General features: G+C 41.3%; 1 protein-coding gene across 1 annotated transcript in view; it reads left to right on the forward strand.

Annotated features, from left to right (window-relative positions):
- man1a1 (mannosidase, alpha, class 1A, member 1) overlaps nt 1–22,334 on the forward strand; it is a 131,761-nt gene that overhangs the window by 42,810 nt on the left and 66,617 nt on the right. Inside the window, exon 3 of the mRNA XM_029114503.2 lies at nt 11,395–11,510. Coding sequence (XP_028970336.1) covers nt 11,395–11,510 — 116 coding nt within the window. The remainder of the gene's footprint in view (nt 1–11,394; nt 11,511–22,334) is intronic.

Here is a 22,334-nt window from a genome sequence, read left to right on the forward strand (position 1 = left end):
GTGCCGGTACCCCTTTTTTTTTTTTGCGGTTTTCATCAACGGGAGCAAAAACCTCTCGATTTTGGTCAAAGGTGATCGGAGAACAAGTGCCTTATGAAACATTCATGGCTTTTCTGCAGCCTGCTCTCCAAAATAAGTTAGCACCTTCCCTCCATCACTTTGCTCCTGCCTGCCATCATGACAAGACTTCAGGACAGGCAGAGGATTTATAGACTAAACTCAGTTACCACTCTTAATTTAGCCTGGGAAACTGTGGTAATATATGTGTCCTGACAATTGCATTTAATCCTGTCAGCCAAACTCCTACGAGGCGTTGTGTGCTTCTAAGCACAACAGAGTACGGTGAAGACAGTAGGCTTTCTGCCTCATCTCTATCAACGCGAGAGAATCGCTCATCTCAATCATCACTGAGTCTGCCCTGACAACTCTTGCACTCTGAGGCATTTATACCCAAGGGCTTCAGGAAGGAGGAGGTATTGAGTAGATAACCATGTTCTGTTTTGTAATAGGCCTTGCAAGAATTGGTGAAATTCACCACCTTGTGTGTCGAGTTTCAATAGACCAAAATACCACATTAGGCTTAATATCTACCACCTAAGATAAAGGAATATTTAGCAGTCCTGTATTGACCTCTAGATACTCTGCCGAGAACACGGTGGTTTCTCAGAAAGATTCCCAAGCCACGTGCAATATGACCTCACGTTCTAACATTTACAAGCAAAACTGGCTAGATGCATAGGCCAGAATAGTGGAGGTGGTGGTGGTGAGGATGATGATGATGATGATGATGATAAATATGATTAATAAGGGCTTAATGTTGTTGAATCGGCGGGGTTTTAGAGTGGACTGAAAGATGGTGTTGAGGTGAGTGTCATGGATGGAGTTCCAGAGTAAAAGCATTGGATATCATTTAGTTACACATAAAGATGGGACAAAATACCGTAGCATGACATTTCGCGATTCCAAAACTCCACAAAATCCACTATGCGGCGTGCTTCACCTCAACTTGAAGCAAAGGTTTTGGGTAAAAACAAACTGTTTTGGTGCTAATTGTTTTGGTTCAGTTTGATGGCATGATGGCTTCCAATGTTGGAATAGAAATTGAGGATGTATGTATGTATTTAGTGGCAATTATTTAAATGTGTGTGGCAATACTTTACTGGAAAACCAAAGACAGAAAACAATTAAACAGTTGTCAATTAGACTAAGACAAGTTATGTAAATTGACAGTTCTCTACTACATGGTCACCACAACAAACATGAGCCAAAAGTTTTTTTTGGTCAGTGTTTTCCCTTTTTTATTATATTTTAAGAAAACATTTAAATGTGTACTGTTATGTGCAATATAATGTATTCTACTGTTTGTGCACATATTATGCAACATAGTGCACATCCATCCCAAAATGGGAGGTTTACTTTTTTATTTATTAATTTCCCAGAATGCATCTTTAAATGATGTGCTGCATTTAAATGCTATATATTGCCTTCATAATACCAATATTAGCACTACATCAATGTAGTCTAACCGGATCTCATTGTATAGAGGTCATAAATGTGGCATAACTGTTTGATGTAATCCCCAATCAAATTTGACCGACTAAAATCAAATATGACATAAACCTGTGGTTTATAAAGGGTGACATAAGCATTGCTTTCTAATGGTTTTTTAAATCCCTCAATCTACTTCAAGTGAAGGATTTCAATGTGGGATGTTGATTTCACCTTCATCATTGACTCAGACAGTCATTTAATCTTTGCAGCAGATTTGACCCTAGGGCAAGATTAATTAAAAAAAAAAGGTTAACCTGTGGTTATTTTTGATGCTCTTTTAATGTCCTGAGAAACATTTATCTTGGGTTTTTGGGGGCTTTCCCTAAAGGTATTTCTTGGAGTATATCACTAAACATGATTTCAGTTTGTCATCTTGCAGCACTCTTCCAAAGCAAAGGTTTATGACATATTATCACATTTGACATTGGAGTACTCTGTCACACTGTCGTAACACATAAATAAATACTAATACAATGCTGCAATGCTTATGAAGGCACTGTGAAGGCTTTGTCAAGGCTTCATGAAGGCTTTGCACACTGTATAAGAACACAAGCTGTATAAGAACATAATATAATGCAGCACCGTAATATGTTAGGCATGCGCAAATCTGTGGAATGTTTGTTGTCAAATTGTGGACTTGGTACCCACATTAATGTTTATGCTTTTAATTGCACCAAACTCTTCAAATGACCTGTGACCCCTTGGCTAAACTTGTCAATCCAGAAATGTTGTCCATTTACTTGATTAATCTACTGAAAAGCTAAATTAATGGGACCTGTGGTATGCATATTACATAGCTTGACAGCTGCTGCCCAACATGCTGTTCACCTGGAAAACCGAGTCAGGCAGAGGCATTGATCTGTGCAGTTTTTCCTTCACTATTGAGTTGCGTCTACCCTGCCAGCTGCAGACGCTGGCAGGAGCCAGATGGGCCAGACACACCCCCTTGCTGTACCCTGCAGGATGTCAGCCTAGTCACAGAGAATGCCAACGCTCCCTCCACGCTCGAGCTCAAAAAGTCGGCCTCGGCTCTAGGCTGCAGGATGCCACTTCTTCAAATGTCAGTTGAAGCGTGTTTCGATATAACGTATTCCGCTGAAAGAGACCCTAGCAATTTTAAGCTTTGTAGTATCTCAGGCATTTTGGCACGCTTCCAGTTTTTCTGTGGCACCTCATGGTTCATCACTTGATTGTAATGGAATTTGCAGCCAGAGTTGATGTGTTTTGACATGTGTTTTGTTTAGTCTAGGTCTCCTGTCTCCAGGGTTTAGAAATGAATAATGGAGTCAGCGTTTGTCCTAATGTGATTGTCATTAGTTGGACTGATCAGTGAAATCCATCCAACACTACTGATGTCTCTTCCCACATGACTAATTAATGCCTTTTCTTCACATGGCTGTTTAATAATGAGGAAAGGGAATAAAATGGGTGGTTTAAATGAAAGTACAATGAAAGGGGATATTTATTTTTTCCCCTCTGTACTTACTTTTAGTCCTTTACCCAGAATTTTTGTTCTGTCAGAGTCCCATTACCGGAGGTTATTTTACTGGTTTATTTATTTATATGGACCATACTAGTGATGGCAGTGTGCTTTAAAAGTTTCTTGTGGTGACATTTTGGAACAAATTACTTTGTGTTAATCGTGTAGTTTATCCTCTTCCACCATGACTATAACTCATTCCAGTGACTATGCCAGCCAAATTAGGTCTGAAATATAAAAAGATGTTATTGTCTGGGTGATGCAGTAAAAGTAACATGCAACAACAAGTCTAAAAGTCTAGCAGTGTACAGTTTAGAAAGGGATTTCACTCTCACAACATGAGCATCCAGCCTTGACCAAGTTGGAGCAAGAGATAAAAGAGCTAAGGAAAAATTTGTAATTTACAGAGATCAGAGAACCCAGCGTGGGTTTCCATTGTTCTGCGGAATGGGTCTCGCAGAACCTGACAGCTGTGCAGGAGCATCTTATCAAGTATGTACGGACACTTTCAGCACCGTAAAGTTCAGTAATACATGTCTGACTTTTATTTGTTGTTAGCTCAGAAGTAATCTATAATATTGACTAATTTGAGTTGTCTGGGGTTAGTTCCAGTGCCTGTGTAGTTGGCAGGAAATCAAATGACATTGTTTACGACTGGCCTGAGGAGAACCAGGCTGTATTCTGAAGCGGCCCTTTTTTTTGCCTCTCCTTCTACCTGAATGGTCTCTAATGAGGGGACCACCCTGTGTTTTTCTGTCATCCCATCACACGGCTCCCTTACAGTGGCCCGTGGGCCAGTCAGTCGGCAGGCCGCCGTGCTGCTGGCTCTGATGTAATGTGTGCCGTCGGCGCCGCGATGCAAATGGAATCCCCGTCCTGGGGACGATAAGTCCGGGCATTCGGCAGTGACAGAGACATGTGTCGGATCCACTGGCCCGGTTAACCAGAGACCAGGCGGGATACCGCTGGTGATTGGAGGCGGCATTGCTACCTCTGTGGTTTGATCAATATTCCATTTTAACATTCCTCACACGTGTGCACTTGAGGCACACTCATTACTCTCTATGTCAGAGTCTGGTTTTAAAGCCTGCCGGTACCGAGCCCAGTCGGGAGCGGAGGGGCTGCGCCGCGAAACAGTACCGTGGCTAATGAACCCGCAGGGACTCCGCGTGTATAGACAACGCTCCATCCATAAAAATCAAGTGCGGTAAGAATACAATAGTGAGGGAAAAAAAGAGCCTCCTCTGCTGTAATTCTGGCAGTTTGATGGCGGAGTTCAAAGAAGTCAGCTCCTTTGGCGTATTATGATGTTATGCTATTGTCCATGTTCTGAGTTGCTAAAAGTAAAAAATTCATCTGGCGTCTGAAAAAAGAGGAGAACAGTGGAGCCGAACGAGCCTTAGGAGAGTGCGCTTCAGCTCTGTGCCCCTGTGAGCTAATTTACCAGGATGACTACGAACCGTGACACGCCATCCGGATATGGGGCTGCACTCACATTAATTACCCAACAAAATCAAGTGGAGGGCCGTGTGTGTGTTAGCAGTAGCGTTTGGCAGGGACTCCCATGTGTGACTTGGCCTGGTGGTGATTAGATGTCTGCTCTCCACAAATCTCTGGAACTTTCGATTCAAGAAATAGGCCTCAGTCTCTGCAGACGAGGGAGGCGGCGACGGTGGCTAGATGTGAGGTTTCTGTCTGTCTTCTAGGGCCCAGGGCATGTTGGATAAAGCGAGCGTGACCGTTTGAAGCAATTATTCATGAATGAAGTTTAAATGAAAGCCTGCACCTTCTCAGTGTTTCTCGGTGTGTTCATCATCACCCCCCCCCCCCCCACACACTTTTTTTTTGGAACATACAATTAGTTGTTACAGCTAACAAGCAGCTTCATTAGGCGCTGCGCAGGATGAGAATATGTTGCTCAGCAAGACTGTTCTACCTTTACCATTGATCCACTTGCTGTGTTCTGATCCTGGGGAGGGCAAGTTAGAAACGGGGTGGAGAAGAGAAATGGTCACATGGCTGCTGCAAGTCTGCAATAATCTGGATAATAAGAGCTGCTTTGTGATTATGTTGTTGGAGCTTCACAGAGAGGAGGACAGATCTCCTCCAATTCCTCTGGATTATGCTGGATTGTACCGCAATGTTTTATCCTTCCCATATACCGTCAGATGTTGATGTAGATAATGACACTGATGGTTAGTTGGATTTACAAGATAAAGCCTTTCCCCAAATGCTCAGAGCACAACGCATTGCCTTGCATTGCCAGACACATACGATCTGAGAGTACTTTCAGTAGGCTGGGATCATTTGGAAGCCAATAGACCTACTCAGGGGCCTGTGAGCTGAAGTGCTCTGCCCATCGTCTTCATCACCATCCGTCAGCATTTCACTCCCACCGGCCCGTTGGCTGGAGGAGAAGCCCTCGGGTGACCAGGCTTTTTGCTGAATCACACGCAGTCGTCGTCAAGTGAGAAGTGTTAAGGCCCTTTGAGTGTCAGGGGCTAAAGAGCGGCGTCTGGCCGCACCACATCGCTGTGTGAATTATGGACAAGGCAACCCTTACATCGTCTGCTGTATTCTCCTGGGTGTCTTGAGTTTCTCACCCTTCTCCCTGACTGAAGGCACACTTCAACACAATCACAGAATGTAACAGTGTAAAGATGCATGATGACAAGGGACGGACTGCGAACGCGAGGAACTGCGTTGACAGGGGAAGACGTGAAGCCTTGTGTGAACATTGACCCGAAAAACTCTTGCGTGCATAAGAAAGTTTGCTCCTTACTAAAATAAACACTTGCGACTGTGCCGCTACAGTAATATTGCCAGTTCCAAATTCTTGCCAAATAAGCTTGACATGCTTATGAGGTTTTCTCTCAGTGAATGTATCTCGGAGCTGAAATGGGCTACCATCTGTCACGTTGGCCAGGCTCTGCCCATGGAGAGGGGCTCCAAATTACACAGAGGCCCCTTTTAAACACCATGAGGTCTTATCATTTTAAGTTCCCTTTTCCAAACCAGTGTTCATGTTTTTGTAAGATAACATAGCCCAGGCTGACCCAGTGTAGGCTCGGCATGACCTGCAGCTATCTGTCTGACCCAGGCGTCTCTTTAGACCAAGGCCTTGTTCAACCAATCAGCCGCCTTTTCATCTGCCTTTTTGTTTAAATCAACATTTCAAACTTTTAGGGAGACCTACATTTAATCTATTAATCTTTAACATCCCCTCCTGGCGAACTGTAATTGTATCAACTATTTTAATGCTTTGTCTGCTTAAGGACTGTTTACCTATTCTTTTGATTTTAACAACTCAACATTACTTTTACCATTATGGTTTGCTGCCTCTTGTGAATCGAAGTTGTTCTTGTGTATCAATTTGCTGGTTTAATCAAGTGAGGTATTCATGCTCATAAAGTGTAGAAGAATATCCAATGCTTGAATTGACACACACTTTCTTAAAGGTACACATTATTGAGGAGACCCAATAATGGCTTTATTCCAACGCTCTTCTGTGTGTTGCTCAGGTATTCTGTCTCTGTATTTTAAAGGAATAGTGTAATTCAGCCGAGACCTGCCCTTGATTGACTGTGCAGTGCAGTGTATGATCGACTCCCCCAGTTACTTGGCAGGGGCTTGAAGTGGTGGGGTGGGCAGGGCCTGGAAGGGGTGTGCCGGGACGGGAAGGGGTGTGCCGGGACGGGAAGGGGTGTGCCGGGACGGGAAGGGGTGTGCCGGGACGGGAAGGTGTGTGCCGGGACGTTGTTAGTGCGCCTTGTAAAGCACTAGATCCACTTACATCTGATTTATGTCCTGCTCTGTCAAAATTAGCACCCTAGTAGGTGGCCTACCTGGTCTCCCTACCTGGTCTCCCTACCTGGTCTCCCAACCTGGTCTCCCTACTAATAGATCTTGCCATTGTACCTTCCCACATGTAGAAACGTAATTTTCTGCAGGATATGAATTTCCCATAGCGGGATAACAGCCCTGCAGGAAATGGAAATGTGGATTATAATGTATGGGTTGTAGAGCTAATACATATTTTCGTAAATGTTTTCTAAAAAAAACCCCAAGGGCTTAAAATGTATAACGTGTTTACTATCATTGTTTTTTTATTGTTTATAGTTGGTAGTGTGAAAAGAAAATGTACATATGTTATTTAAATGAAATTGTTGTCGGCTCAAAGTTAGACTTGAATATGACTTGTTACTATCAAAAAGCTTAAACAAGTCTGACATAACAAAGATTACATTAAAGGCTAACCAAGCCAATTGAAAGTCAAACCACTTCACCACCCAGCAACCAGCAAGATGACATTCACAACCGAATGTCATCTGTCCACTTTCCGATTTCTGTATTTAGGAATCCGCCATGTCCTATTCAAGGTCAGTAAACAATGTGTGTCACATAGCTGCTGTGCAGGTTTGACTAGATGTCAGGGGTAGTTCTTTGTTCTATAATAAGTTACACCAGGTTACCATACTTGTTCCATACTCGGGCCGACTGTATTTAATGTTCATCTCATTTGTACCTCAGCGAGGTGGTGATGACGTCCTCTCCAAGTCCACAAAGTGACGTTACTGTGTGTATAGGTTTGGTAGTCTCCGCTCATCTGGATGCTTTGAGAGGCACTGTCCTGTGCTCGGCTATGATTGATATTACAGCGTGACTTTGGTGCCTTACGTGAAGGTTGTTTTTGTCCAAACAATGCCATCCTCTGTCCGTGCCTCAAGGCTGACATCCCCACGAGATCCAGTTTGCCACATATTGTGCAGTATTTGATGTGCGAACTCTATTAACACGTTTCATCTGCGAGTGAAATGCTTGAGTGTCTCTGCGCCGAAGTGGAGATCCTCTGTAAAGTACGAGATATGAAAAGAGCAGAGCCATGTGATGAATGAAGCCTCAGAGACAGAAGAACTGCCGTCCCATGAATGCTGCTCACACATCCATCACCAGGCTCTTTTGTACTCAGGAAATGTACTTAAGCTGTTCATCGGCCTGCCATCGGACTTAATTGATTTCCCCAGAGAAATTAAAAGTGATGTAGCTACTCCTTCACAAGTCAATTCAGGATTTCTTATTAGGAACTTTGAATGTGCTGCTCATCTGCTTGATTGTTTTTGGATCAGACGTCTACCATACAAAATGCTTTGGTTCTCTGTAAGAACTCATGTCTAGGTCATATACTCATTTTTACACAGCCTTCATCGTTTTTATTTACCCATCTCTTATATTAAAAATGGACCAAGCTGTCAAGATCATTTTATCATACAAGAAGAGCTCATAGAGATGCATTTTAATTGGAAGCTTGCAGTGAAAAGTCTGTGTTTGACAGATCAGTGATCTGACTGATATTCTTTATTCTACTTGTTAGTGTTTTTGGAATTCTTCTTACTGTCCAATTCACTCAATGTCTTTGTACATTTTAGGTATATGGGCGCACACGTACTGTATGAACGTAAACACACACACACACACACACACACACACACACACACACACACACACACACACACTGTTCTCTGTGTTATGGGGTTCAGGAGGTTTGTCCCTGTAATGGGCTGAGGTTGGCCCTCCCCACTCTACCTCTTCACTGTGTTTTATAATGGGGCACGCAGGCCCACATGGTGGCCACGGAGCGGGAATGAAGCCCGCCGGGCCGGCAGACAATGGGTAGCAGGCATTAGATGTCACCGGCACGTCTCTTTCTTGCAGAGCCCAAATGGAGGGAGGTTTTAATGAAAAACAGGAAATGGAAATGGGGCCAGGGCGACAAAAGACAGTCCTGTGGAAATGTGTTTAGTCAAGCCTGCAGTGACCTTCTTACTATATTCTGTTTTTGTGGCTCAAATACACATTAGTTGACAGAAAGTGGCAGACAGGCCTCTAGAACCTATTGTTAAGCCTTGGGGGCTTTCAATCTACTGTAAACCTTTTAGCTGCAATCCTACCATTTAGGCCACTAAAAACACCTTCGGTTGCACAACAGTGTCTTTCTTCTTCTATTGACAACATCTATATTGGTGTAAGTGTGTGGGAAAGTGCCTTAGACACATGATTAAGTTTATTTCCGATAACTCTGGCTTAGCTGGGCGTTCATTACTGCAACTGCTTGCCTGCCCATGCCTTTTCTTTTATCCTTTTACCCTTTTGAACGTGTGACGTAACATAGAAGAAATATTGGCACTCCAAACGTGTGTGGGGAGTTTGAAGGGTCTGGGTTTTCTCATAAATGCTTGGCAAGCCGAGCAGGGTTTGATAATTAAAGCATAAAATGACTGGAGCCCTTCTGCTGTCAGTAATCAGTGCAGATGAAAGTACTCCTCACTCCTTGTTATTGGGGCTGATAAATGTTTCCTCATCTCCATCTGGTGAATCAAGTGTTTACCCCCCCAGTACACATCACACCTCTGCACCTCCATACTGTAGCCAGAATTGTAGAGTGATGTAACTTGAAATCTAGTCTGGACTGTGGTGGTCAGTTTGGTGCCACAAAAGAGCTCTTTAGACTGCCAGCCCACCTGGGATACTTGCATAAAACTTGAAAAATGTTGACTTGGTTAGATTTGATTATGGTGCCCAGTGTCTGATTTTGACTAAACCTCTTAGTAATGATAATAATGAACAAATGCTCCTCTGCTACACACTAACCACCAACAAGTCTCACAAACCCACCCAAAGCCAGTATAATATGCAATTTCTATTTGTTTCTTGTATAAAACTAAAAAAAGATCAAGCGGTGGTTTTGTACCCTCTCCTCAGGGACCATTCCTTGTATCAGATATATTCCAGAGATGGCACACCTGATTAGACTTGACTTCTAATCATCAAGCCCTTAATTAATCAACCGGTGTGCGTGTTCAGGACTTGAACAAAAACTCTTAAACATCTCGAGATCCCTGATGGTTGTAGACCTTTAAAGTAATGTATGTATGAATTGAGTGACTTAGTTGAATTAAGTGACATTTACTTCGTGTTTACTCATGTAGGTTGCAGTAAATGTGGAAGGTGGATATGGTACCAGCATGTAACATACAGCCAGATGTACTGTACCACAAGTTAAATGACTCAATAACAATGTTGATTTGTTTCTGACGACCTGACTGATGATTTGTTTTTCTATTTAAGGCTGTGACGATAATGGCCTGTTTTGAGAAGAATGTGGATATGAATAGGCCTCTGTCAAATGTTCACCATTTCATTGATGTCTTGCTGGACACTAAAATTATTGTAAAATGATTGTTCCCCCATGAGAGCAATTTTGGAATAAAGTGCCTCTGGTCTTGCTATGAGACTAGTCATTGAAAATCTCCTCAGGGTTGTTTTTTAGAAAGTTATCTGATTGGATTAGATTTTTGAATTGGTTTTTTTAAAAACACAAAAATTGGATTCTGATCCTCTGGATTGGGATAACGTTTTTGTACTGCAATCTGACCTTTAATCAGGGATTTGAGTTTTCTGCTTCAAACTACTTGTCAAACATGGGGAACTGATACACTTTGCTCCGGCGGAGTCAGTGTTGGGTATGGGTGGTCTGTGTGTGGCTTTTCACCATTTTATTGATTCATTAAGTTTTATTTAGTTGTAGGAAGATGTTCTGCCTATATCCGGGTTTGGGTATTATATTTATTATATATAATGTGAATCCTATACATTAGAATTTCAAATGTGGGTTTAAATCGTTTTAATTTTTTGTTTAAATGTTTATGCTGTTCAGAAATAATGGTCAAGTAATGTTTTTCATGTGCATTTCTAGTAAAGAAACTGTTTCATACGATCTGGAATGATGGGTGTGAAGGCTTTCTGAATATAAATATGATGACCAAGTCCATGCCAAATAAAGTTTTTTTTGTGTTGTTTGTAATGTTTTATTGGTTTATAGTCTAAGAAAAGCTACAACAATATAAGTTGTCATGCAATATGTGATCATCAATACACATTACATGGAATAGCTATCCAACCTTACCCCATCACTATTCTGAAATCAGTCCACAGTCCAAAAACCTACCAGAAACTCTGGCCAATCTACTCCCTCTGTCTACTTCCTCTGCCACAACATCCTGCTTGACCTGGTTAAAATCAGACACTACGGCCATAGGTGCTCTTTTGGATTTTGTTCATACTTGTACTGAGGTAAATTGTTGTTGCCTGAAGCAATATTCCAGTGCAGGAGGAGTTTGTGTTTTCCCCCCACTTGGAAGAAAACAGTAGACTTAGTTTAGTTTCAAACCGCAAATGCCACAGAGAGTTTGACCTACTGTACTTCTGATCTTATTCAAAGACTCCTGAACCTGATGTAGTTCTACCAATGCAGTCAGTTGTTTTGGAGGGAAGTCCTAAATGCGTTGTTTTTTTTGTCTTCCCAGGAAGCATAAAAGGTGCTACCATTGTTGATGCTCTAGACACACTATACATCATGGAGATGTATGAGGACTTTGACATGGCCACAGAGTGGGTGGAGAAGAATCTGGACTTCAACGTGGTAAGTTGATCTATTGAAGATAGAACTGCAGGGGTCAGTGTTTTGAAGCAGTGCTGCGTTGGTTATATTCATTATATAGGACCACCCTAGTCTGGTAGCTTGTAGACTGTAGAACCTTAGTCTTTAAAAAATGAATAATAATGTAAGGGCGAAACCAGGAGGTCTTGTCACAATATGGACATGGTGGACATTCAGAATGTGGGCTGGATCAAGACCAAGGAAACATTTTATCACCAGGTATAAACATGGCTATTGATCTTTGTATCTCCTATACAAGTGAACCCTGGCCAAGACGGGGACAGATTGTGAACACGAGATATTAGATGGCAGACAACATAAAAATGAATGGAATTTAAAATGGTTCAAATTGAGGGGGAGCTTGACATTTTCAATTTGTTGTCAGCAGCCCGCCAATCTGGGATTTAAAATAATCAATCAGAATAAAATGATCTAGTTTCAGGTCCGTCTGCAAAGTTGAGGCAGCAGCAAAGCTAAAAGCACTCTTTTTAAACTCTTCTAGTGAGTCACCAGCTGACATTCACAAGGACAGGATATCTAGAATCTGATTGGCTAGACGGGTCCAATTGTAATCAGGAGGGATAAAATACAGGAGTGGTGACTCCAGGTAATTGGGCCTTGATGAACAGCTCGATTCTGAGAGAACTGTTTCAGTATCTGCGTCTGCTACCCAGACTCTTTTTCCTTCCGAATGCTGCACCATGCCCACGGACATTAAGTTCCTCTCCTCAATAGGCTGGATCTTTCAACCCCCACAACGCCTCACCAAATGGGAACACATTCAGAGCATCTGATTAGTCCCAGAGACAAATGGGTTGGGCCTGATTCAGAACACGTGGTCAAGGCAGTGTTTGGACAATTTGATATTTTTGAAAGTGATTTGTGCATCGGCCCTCATTTTGTTTTCACAAAAAACGACTTCAATGATTGCCTGTCTAAGACTGAAGTTTATAGTCTAGCAAAAGATACAGCAGCAGAATAATTCAGTTAGAGTTTTAAGGCACAAGCATCTGTGAAAGTGGACTGAATGAAGTAACCTTGATTTCAATGTGTGGGAGACAGAGATAGAACACTTAAGTCTGATTCCTTCTAATCAGTCCGTATAGACCTGACTCATCAGTTTCAAGGTAATGTGCTTTAGTAGCTAGGACTTGGTGCAGGTCTGTCAGGTTAGAATACATTGCCTTTCTCTGGCTGTTGACTGTGTCTCACTGATAAAAGAATATTCATTAAGACAGTTTTCCCTTCAGACAATGTACACACTCCCACGCAGAAATGAACGAGATGTCTGAAACAATTTGGAAAGTCTACATCTCAGACATCTCCAGACTAAATAGGAGAGGATGCCAAGTTGTTCTATGTGTGGAGAGGCTGTGGTTCTGGCTTTTCTGGGTCTTGTTCTTTCTGGTACTATGGGTCCAGAAATGTTTGCCCATGAGTGGATTGCGTTCTATGCAGGTCTGTCTCCCACTGCATGAGGTTTAAACTTTACTATTGACTATTACAAGTAGACGCAACATCAATCTAATCTATTTAGGTTATGCATTTAGGCCGCATGCTCAACACGTGCAAGACACACACAGGCAATTTAAATGGGGATATAATATAATTTTTCACGTTTGAAACATTGGCTAAGAAGGTAGTCAGACCGTGCTTTGCAAAAATACTCAGCCTCGGTCAAACTCTTGGATACCGGTGGCAACAGTGGCTTCCTAGAGGTCAAACTACAATCACATGCTGTTTATAAAAATCTGTTAGCCTACTTGCAATTTATGATCATTGCAACCCTAGGTTAAACAGACTGCTGACAATTAGTTAAAGTGTTACTTTTCAGCCACTCCGACTACAATATGCCAGCAAAAATGCAGATTTGTTTTTGGAATGTTTGTTCAGACCTCTGCACATTTTTTGTCTGTGACATCTGAAACATCTGGCCATGACAACTCTTGAACAAGTCATTAGTGGCCTAAATACAGAAACTGTGAATAGAGTGGGAGTGTGAAGGTGCTGCAGCAGATGTAATGTGTACGAAGGGAGGCGGACTGCAAACAGCACCTAGCTACATAAAGAGCTTTGAGGGAATAAATGCATGCGCAATTTTATGATTTGCACATGCACAGTGGGGTCTGGATCAATTACCCCAGAAATCTTGAAAGGCAGAGATACCAGATCTGCAGCCAAAGTGTTATTTGAATAACCATGAAATTACAATATTGACTGTGGTGCACCCTGGTTCTCCTGGACCAGAGGCTATCGATGATGCCAATGTTTCCATGGAATCCCCACAATCCCATCTATTTAACATTACGAGCCCTTGCATTATGGTCCACACCTGTGCTACTGTCAATTGCATTTAATCATGTCAAATGTAGTTCACATATAGCCTTAGCTCCACATGTTCCAAACCATTGGTCATGCTTCTGTTCTTTTAGGCGATTTCGTTTTCAAGTCGTGGTTTCTTTTAAGGGACGCCCCTTTTTAAGGGACGCCCCCATTTGATGAAATGTCTAACGGCAGTTTGTGCGGTTTCAGTAGTCTATGTGAAATATTGAACCGTTCCATATAATGCACTTTTTCTAATATTTTGACTGCCTGAGGTTAGGAAGGTTATAGCTTAAGGTAATGTGATTACTCCCCAAATGAAAACCACTTTGTTGACAAACCCTTTCCACTTCCACTGTTGTAGGGCTTAGTCGTGTGGAATGTCTGTTTAAAACTAGCGTTAAGAAGGTGTGACGAGGGAGTTCAGAACTTTGTCAAGGTAGTAGAAACTGTGGAAAAAAGACCATCAGTCCTTTTTCTTTGATGTTTCCTCTGTCTTCTTAGATCTTGCCAATGTTGTGGATCCGGATTCATTATTTATTCCCCTTGCAGAACCCTCTCGTTAAGAAACACTAAATTCTTGTCCACCCTTATGCTTTCCTTGTGGAGGGAGAGAAAAAAGCATTAGTGATCAGAAGCTTTCATGAAGAGTATTAACAAACTTTTAATTGAAAGGCTTTGGCTTCACTGCCCTCCAGCTATTCCAACAATAAAGGAGCCTACAAAAGCCCTGGTGGATCTGCATTAATATTCACTTGTCTGTGGAATACAGAATAATCAAAGATGCAGCCCCCATTTTTCCAGCTCCTCCCCTTGTAATATTGTCTTAACTTGGATGAGGTGGTCTATGGTTTCCAGTTTGACCCTAGCCTGTCATGAGCCTCTGTCCTTGCCTCACTGTAGTATTAGTGAGAAGCCCTGACTGGAATACTGACTCAATCCATATGCATTGAAATTCGTACGTGCCCTGTTTTTCTAGAGTCGTCTATTGGTATTGCAGCTAATGGACAGTATTAAATAGATGGAAATTAGGGCTGTCACGATATCAGATTTTCACGACACTATTATCGTGGCCATAATAATTCACGGTAAAGATATCGTCGCGGTATCTATAGAAAATTGGATTTTCTGGTTCTGTACAAAAAGAACCATTACACTTAATGAATAGTGAAAAGGCAACCAGATTAACTGATTAAAGAGTTTTTGGAAGAATGCTAAAAAGTTTTCGCCTAATGAATAGGCTACAAAAAGGCATTTAATTCAAACATTAGTGTATAGGTCCAGACTCGAAGTTTAAGCAAATGCATCGTTTGTCCATCGTTTATATATGGAAATACACAACATCCTTTTAACCATGTGAATGGGCAAAAACGTTGCATCTCTGCGGATCTCTCCCAGGTGTTCTAGTGGGGCTAACGAGTTGATTTCAACACCAGTGCATATGTCCAGTCTCCTTGTTTAAGCACATGCATCGTTTGTCTATAGGTGACATGAATAAGGTATCGAAAAACCAAGAGCAGTCGAAATACTACTTCAGTTTCGCCTAGTGAATACGGTATTATTATTATGTGTATTATTAACATGATATCAATATTTCATTTTTTAAATATCACGGTTATCATCAATACTGGTATATCACGGCACCCCTAATGGAACTAAAACTGATTTCCCCGTTTTGGGGTATTTTTCCATTCTATTCATTCTTTGTTCAATTTGTTTGTAAAGGTGAAAAACGCAATGATTTTAAAACTGGCCACTGATTTTAACACATTCATTCTGAATCTTGCTCGTTTCTTATTTAGCCAACTGATATAGACAAGCAGGCATTGGTTATTTAATTCTTGTCAAGCTGTCCCAGTCTTTGAATCATGTCACGCCCTGTAAAATGACAAACATCTGTATTGAATACAGAAGAGGCGTCCTTAAAACTGTTGCCTTGCCCTCTGCACCATGGACTCTCCACTGCCGTCTCTCATCTCTGTGTGCTTTTAACAGGCTCTGCCCCGGGGCACCGACACTCACTCTTCACAGATGAACATGACGGAAAGACACAGAGGGTCAGAGAAATAAAGCAGCTCTGATCCAACCCAACACACTAATCAGTTCTGGCTGTAATGGCCAGGGACGATGTCTCTTCTCCCCCCCCCCCCCCCCCCCCCCCCCCCCCCCCGCCCCCCCAAGTCCTGCCGGGAGGCCATGTGGCAATGGGCGCTGCTCCCTTTTGCCCGTCTTTAAAAGCCTCTGCCCGTTTTATCATTTCACCATTTCGGTGCGTGGGTGGGCTGCTGTGAAAAAGCAGCGCTGGCGTCTGAAACAAAGCCCAGGGCCTTGCGTGTTACAGACGGGCTCCAGATACACAGTCGGCCTGCAGGTAGGTGCTGTGTAATGACTGCACAGACTTGCCGGATGTCGGCCTGTGAGAGAACCTTTCACAGGCTAGAATAAAAACAGACAACTAGCCAGAGGTTTGAGTGGCCTGACTACTGGTTATAAATAGTACTACTCCCACTGCCCTCTACAAACGCATATGATCCTACACATGCAAACACAAAGGCACGGTACCAGAGGTTGAGTATTGCTGAGGGTCGTCTGACAGCTGATCTACAGACATGGCAGCGTGCTATTTGTGTAGCGTTGTGTAGGCCAGGCTTTGTGTGTTCGTACATTATCTGCAGTAGTCGTTTGTCACTGAATCCCTTTGGGCTCTCTCAAAGGGCATCCTTGAGCTGATTTCACTGTCAGATAGTTGCGTTACTGCTCATGTTTCTCAACGTTAAGCTGGTAGGGTTCATTCAGCGCTAACTTCTATAGGTTCTATCAATCCATTCTCTTCCCTCTAATTTCATTTCCCTGGAGTCTCTTGTCATTTTTCTGTGGAAGCTCATTCATTCAACAATGACAGTGAGTATGATTGATGATAAGAGTATGAAATCCTATTGAATTCAGGTGGAAGTGGTCCCTTGATTAGTTCCTACCAAAGGTTTCAGTAGATGGTTATGAAACTGAGGGCTGTGATAAATCACATGGGTGAAGAATGAAAGGTGTTCATTCTGAAACACTCTTTGACCCCCAGCTGGGTAGAGCTGGCCCTACTTTACTGGCCTGCCATATAAACAGTAAAGTGTTGATAAACCAGTGTTCAGCTTCGCTTGGCACCAGTGTTAGGAGTCTTTCATTAAGACTTTGTGTTACACAAACAGCAGCAGGAACTCATCATACATTGGAGAATTCAACAATGACTCGTGCCAAGACATGAGACTGTTTTGTGTTTCACTGTAAATATTGATGTACACTATGTTAAAATTTTGCAACGGGTAACATCTGCTCTGAATACATTTAGGCTCTTGTCAGTTGATCTTATTTCTGTGGTCTACATTTGATCCCTTTTCATACCTTTGATTTCTACAATACCATCAAATTTTTATGTTGTTTTTTCCCCAAACCTCATTAGTGTACTGAAAAGTATTTATTTTCATTCCACTTTATTTTCTAACCCCGGCAGTAAGTGGAATTGAAGACTCAGTGCAATGCAGCAGGCGGTCAATGAAGTCCTCTTGAATCTTTGGCCTCATTGGAGTCCTTGACTGAGGGCCAGAACAGTGATCTGAAGTCTTTCTGTGGTGTTTTGGCCATGAGTTTGATGTAGACGAGCGAGTGGCACGGAGCGAGCTGCCCTTAGAACACAAACGCCCTCCTCTCTCAGAGAAAAGTGCCCTATGCTACCTACAGCGGTCTTCTCAGGAGAGTCCAACTTCCTCAAAAGTTATTTCCACTGATGTGTGCCAAGTAATTCATTTCCACTGTCAGGGGAAAAACCCTGCATTCCTGTAACGGAACAAGCAGTGGCTGCGGATCCGATTTTGTGTCTTTTGTCCATCTGTAGACGAAAACATGTTTCCACCAATAATTTAGTAAAGCTAATGCAGTACATGTGGCCTAAAGAAGGCTTTTGCTCATCAGCTAAAATGAAAAGGAGTTATTCTTTTGAGTCATAGCAACCATATATTTTCAGTGGAAAGGAGCTAGCTAGTTGTATCGGTCGATGTTCCATGTTGTTCAGACTAGAGGACACTTATTGTCTCTCTTATAAGGGGAAGTTGACATATTAGATAATTAAGGCATGGAATGATTTATTTTGTACATTCGCATGTAGTTTGAATTTTTAGTTTTGATTTTAGTGAGCTTGCCAAAATAGAAAGAAAAAAAGGAATAGGCTGAAGGATCATCAAAACAAATAACATTTTCAAGTTTTACGATAACCATTCATGCAGAATGCAGATCCCCATACTAAAATACAGAAGAGCAAGATGTTGAAGCACAGTGTCAAGGAGGATCTGCAAATTTGCAATATTGCAGGATAAAGAATGAATACCAAAAGATTAAATTAGTTTGACTATTGCATTTGACGAATTGCCAAACTTAATAAAATAACTTGTGTATGATTTAGGATACTGATAGCCTATTACATAGGAAAATACAAAAACCTGCCCCTGTTGCGTATTGCATAATCCTCACGTTCACGTTACTCTGTTGTGCCTCTTTCCTTTCCCTGTATGCCTCCTCTGCCTCAGCCGGGCCTGATTTCATATGCACAACAATAGAAATGCTTCACACTATTGCACTTAACAACGGGAAATTTGGCGGCCAAAATAGTCTAGGCTAGACCCACTTCTTTCGCATTTATGTAAATAACTGGCTATTTCCGGCAAAAAGTAAGGACTGAAAGTTTAAGAGGATTTAATTTACATATTGTATAATGAAAAATAAGTATTTTTTTTATCCTGTGTATGCTGCTGTACCTGCTTAAGCAACAAAAAACACTTTTAAAAATGAATTACAAATACAATTCAAACACCCATTTAAAATGTCCTACTGCGGAAATTAGCTCAATACATATTTGTCCATAGGCTATTATTAGTCAAGTCAGGTGTGCTATTTAGCAATAAGCATGGCAGTCTAAACATGGAAAAGCGAATATCAGAGCTTTGCCACTCTTAAATTATTCACTGCTGTAATTGGCAAACAGGTATTTAGCATTTCAGTTTAGTGACTTTTTTTCTCTTTAAAAATGAAGGCCTGAAGCTATCTTCTATTTTCAAGTGTAATTTCCTCCTCCAGTAATGAGCCCAATAACATATGGCCCATCAGGTAGGTGTGCAATTTAGAAGTAGGCATTATCACTGCATAGGCTGAAGCATAAGGCTAGGACCAAGCTAGGGTTTCCCATCTTCATATATCACATTGCTCTAGGCTAATCACTCACTAGATTACCAACTGTAAACATCTAGTTAGCATCAAATTGATGACTTGAATGTCACACAGACCAGGCATTCAATAGTATTTTTGAGTGCAAAACTATTCAGGTGTGTGAAACATTTGTTTTAAGAAGGGTGCAGCTCGGCATCTTTTGGAGTTTAAGTAGCTTAACAAGAATGCTGATTATCCTCTACAGTGACCATCGACCGCTTTTTAAGGTCTTTTTTCCCAGTGCTTCTTTAAGAAATGTTCATTTTAGAGTGACAGGACAAGGCAGGCATGTTTCTCTGTAGAAGGCTACTCACAATTTAAGCACTTCAAAAGCTAAATAAAATGACCTATTGAGGAGCTGTTTTATACGACCAGCATACCAGGAATATTCTTGCACTTTCAACAATCTCCACAAAATATTCCATGTGAAAGTAACAGAAAAAATACCCTTTTTAATATCAATGTCTCCTGTGTTCTGCATAATTTCAGTAGGGTCTGTTGGTGATCAAGGCTAGACAACAGACCGCAAAAAACTGATAGAAGTCAGAACAGTAACATGGCCCTATGTTGTTGGTTATTTCTTAGTTGAAAGCTGAAACCCTCTACCAGTGTCTGGTGAAGCACTCTACCAGTGTCTGGTGAAGCACTCTACCAGTGTCTGGTGAAGCACTCTACCAGTGTCTGGTGAAGCACTCTACCAGTGTCTGGTGAAGCACTCTACCAGTGTCTGGTGAAGCACTCTACCAGTGTCTGGTGAAGCACTCTACCAGTGTCTGGTGTAAAGCCGTCTGAAGCAGGTCATTTCTCTTTGTTTATCTGCATTATTTTTAATCTGAAAAACTCCATAGGCTTTAATGGCCACTATGATGCCTGGATTTAATTTTTTTTTATATGTGTGTTACTCTGTCTATTCCAGGGGTGGACAATATTTTTCACTGGGGGGCCACACTGAAAATGCCATAGAGCATTGTGGGCCAGATTGCTTTTTTACAAACATGCCTAAAAAACACACAACATAGCTAACTCTGTTAACTTGCATATTATATTTATGCATATTTATTTTCCATGCAACACTGTTTTCATAATTGAACTTAATTTACTTTAACAATGTTTTTTTAAATATTTTTTTAGCAACTGTTATTATGGCAGGCAAAGGCCTAAAAATATCATTTTTAGGGTTATTACTCAACAGAAATGTTGCAATACATATTTGCCTTAAAACTTAACTTTTAACTCAACAGAGTAAGCTACATTACATAAGGTATAGTGTATAACAGTTATGTAGGTATAATAGTTATTAGGGCAGACATAAGTCTATGAAATCACTTCTGAAGAATTTCACTCAAAGCAAATGTTTGTATATTTGCCGTCATCTAACTTCATACAGTATATTTTTTGTACTACGTGCTTTTAACGACAGCGATTCCAGCAGCCCAGACCCAAGAAATCAACTTTTAGGGCTACTCACTCAATATGAACAGGAGAGCCTCGTATGGGCGTTGACAAGAGAGGTGAAGTCAGGAGTCATTTCTGTTGAAGGAGTGTGCGGTACTGTTGAAGGAGTGTGCGGTACTGTTGAAGGAGTGTGCGGTACTGTTGAAGGAGTGTGCGGTACTGTTGAAGGAGTGTGCGGTACTGTTGAAGGAGTGTGCGGTACTGCTGCAAGAGGTTCATCAGTGAGGCTGCATCTGCGCTTGGACTTGAATTGACCGTTTTTGTATTTCGCTGCATGCTTGCTCTGGAAGTGCCTCTGCGAATTTTACTCTTTAAAAACTGTGACATTAGCTTAACATATTAAGCAAGTTGCTTTACCTGCGACATCTGCAAATATATATTTTTCTGTCAATAGTTTTTTAAATACCATGCTTTCGTTATCAACTTTTCTTAGGCTCATTTCCAGAGATCGCTAGCCATCAATTGCGTATAGTACATACAAATGATAACTTCCGCGCGTGGATGCTGGTCCATACGTATCATAGCAACGCAAATACCTTGTTTCAACTTAAAGGTATTTTAAAAAGACAGTATGATACTTCTGTACTTATTACTGGGAGTGCCACAGGTCTTTTAATTTGAAAAATAAATAAATATGCAACAGTTAATAAAGTAACGTAATCTGAAGACCTCGTCAGGTATTTTTTATTTTGTATTATTTTAAAGTTTTGGATGTATCCCGGGCCAGTTAGAATGACTCAACGGGCCGGATCCGGCCCGGGGGCCTTATCTTGCCCAGGTCTGGTCTATTCTGTCCCTACAATGTGCTTGATACATCCTTTTTAATCCCATCCCAGCACTTTAATTCTGCTGTTTTGAATCCATTAATGGGCTCATGTTGACATCCCTGAGCAGTTCCTTCCTGTCACGCAGCTCAGTTCAGAATGACAACTGTATCTTTGATGTATGTGAATGGTTTACTACATCATCCACAGCATAATTAATGTGACAATGCTTTAAGGAGATACTACGTCTGATTTGATATTGTTTTCCTTTCCACTACAAATAATTTGCATAGCTCAAACTCAACGGAATGTCAAAAGTTCAAAAGTGGTGAAAACTTGGGAAGTCCACCGTAAATGCTGCTGTTTGGCCAAACATGGTAGCACTGCCCTGTGTCTTATTGCTTTTGTAAAACTTATATAAATATAATGGGAACATTGAATTGTATATTTTCATTGAAACTATTTTAATGAGTAAAATATATTCTTCCATCTGAAGATATAGTCCAGACAAAAACCTCAATGCCGTTCGCCACACTCAGTTATTTTTTTGTTTTGTGATAAACTCAAAGTAGAGGCAAATACAACTTTTTTTTTCTCACTAAAACCCAGGAATAAGCGGTTTAACAAGTATTTTAAGGTCACTCAAAATATACCATGATATATAATCACACTGTATGCACATAATCACACTATATATACTATTAACAGGTCCGAGGCTAGTGTGAGGTTATCAAAGACATATTTTCTCAGTCCCGAAAGTATAGGAATTTATTCTGGGTCGACCTGCTTTTTTTCACAGTAATAAAAAATCTACATGGGATGGTAATAAGCCTGGCTATAATAATGGAAAAACAAAGCCTGAGGCCTTTCACTGGGAAATGGGCTGAATGCAGGTCTGTTTTTGGGTCTGATGGGATTCTGTGTCAGGAAGGCATCTTATCACAACATATATTGGTACATTTTTGTTGATTCTTGTGTTTTCCCGCTTGACCTCAAGATGAAATGGAACTTAAATTGC

This window comes from Esox lucius, chromosome 18, assembly GCF_011004845.1.
Source record: "Esox lucius isolate fEsoLuc1 chromosome 18, fEsoLuc1.pri, whole genome shotgun sequence".
Classification (NCBI taxonomy): Eukaryota; Metazoa; Chordata; class Actinopteri; order Esociformes; family Esocidae; genus Esox; species Esox lucius.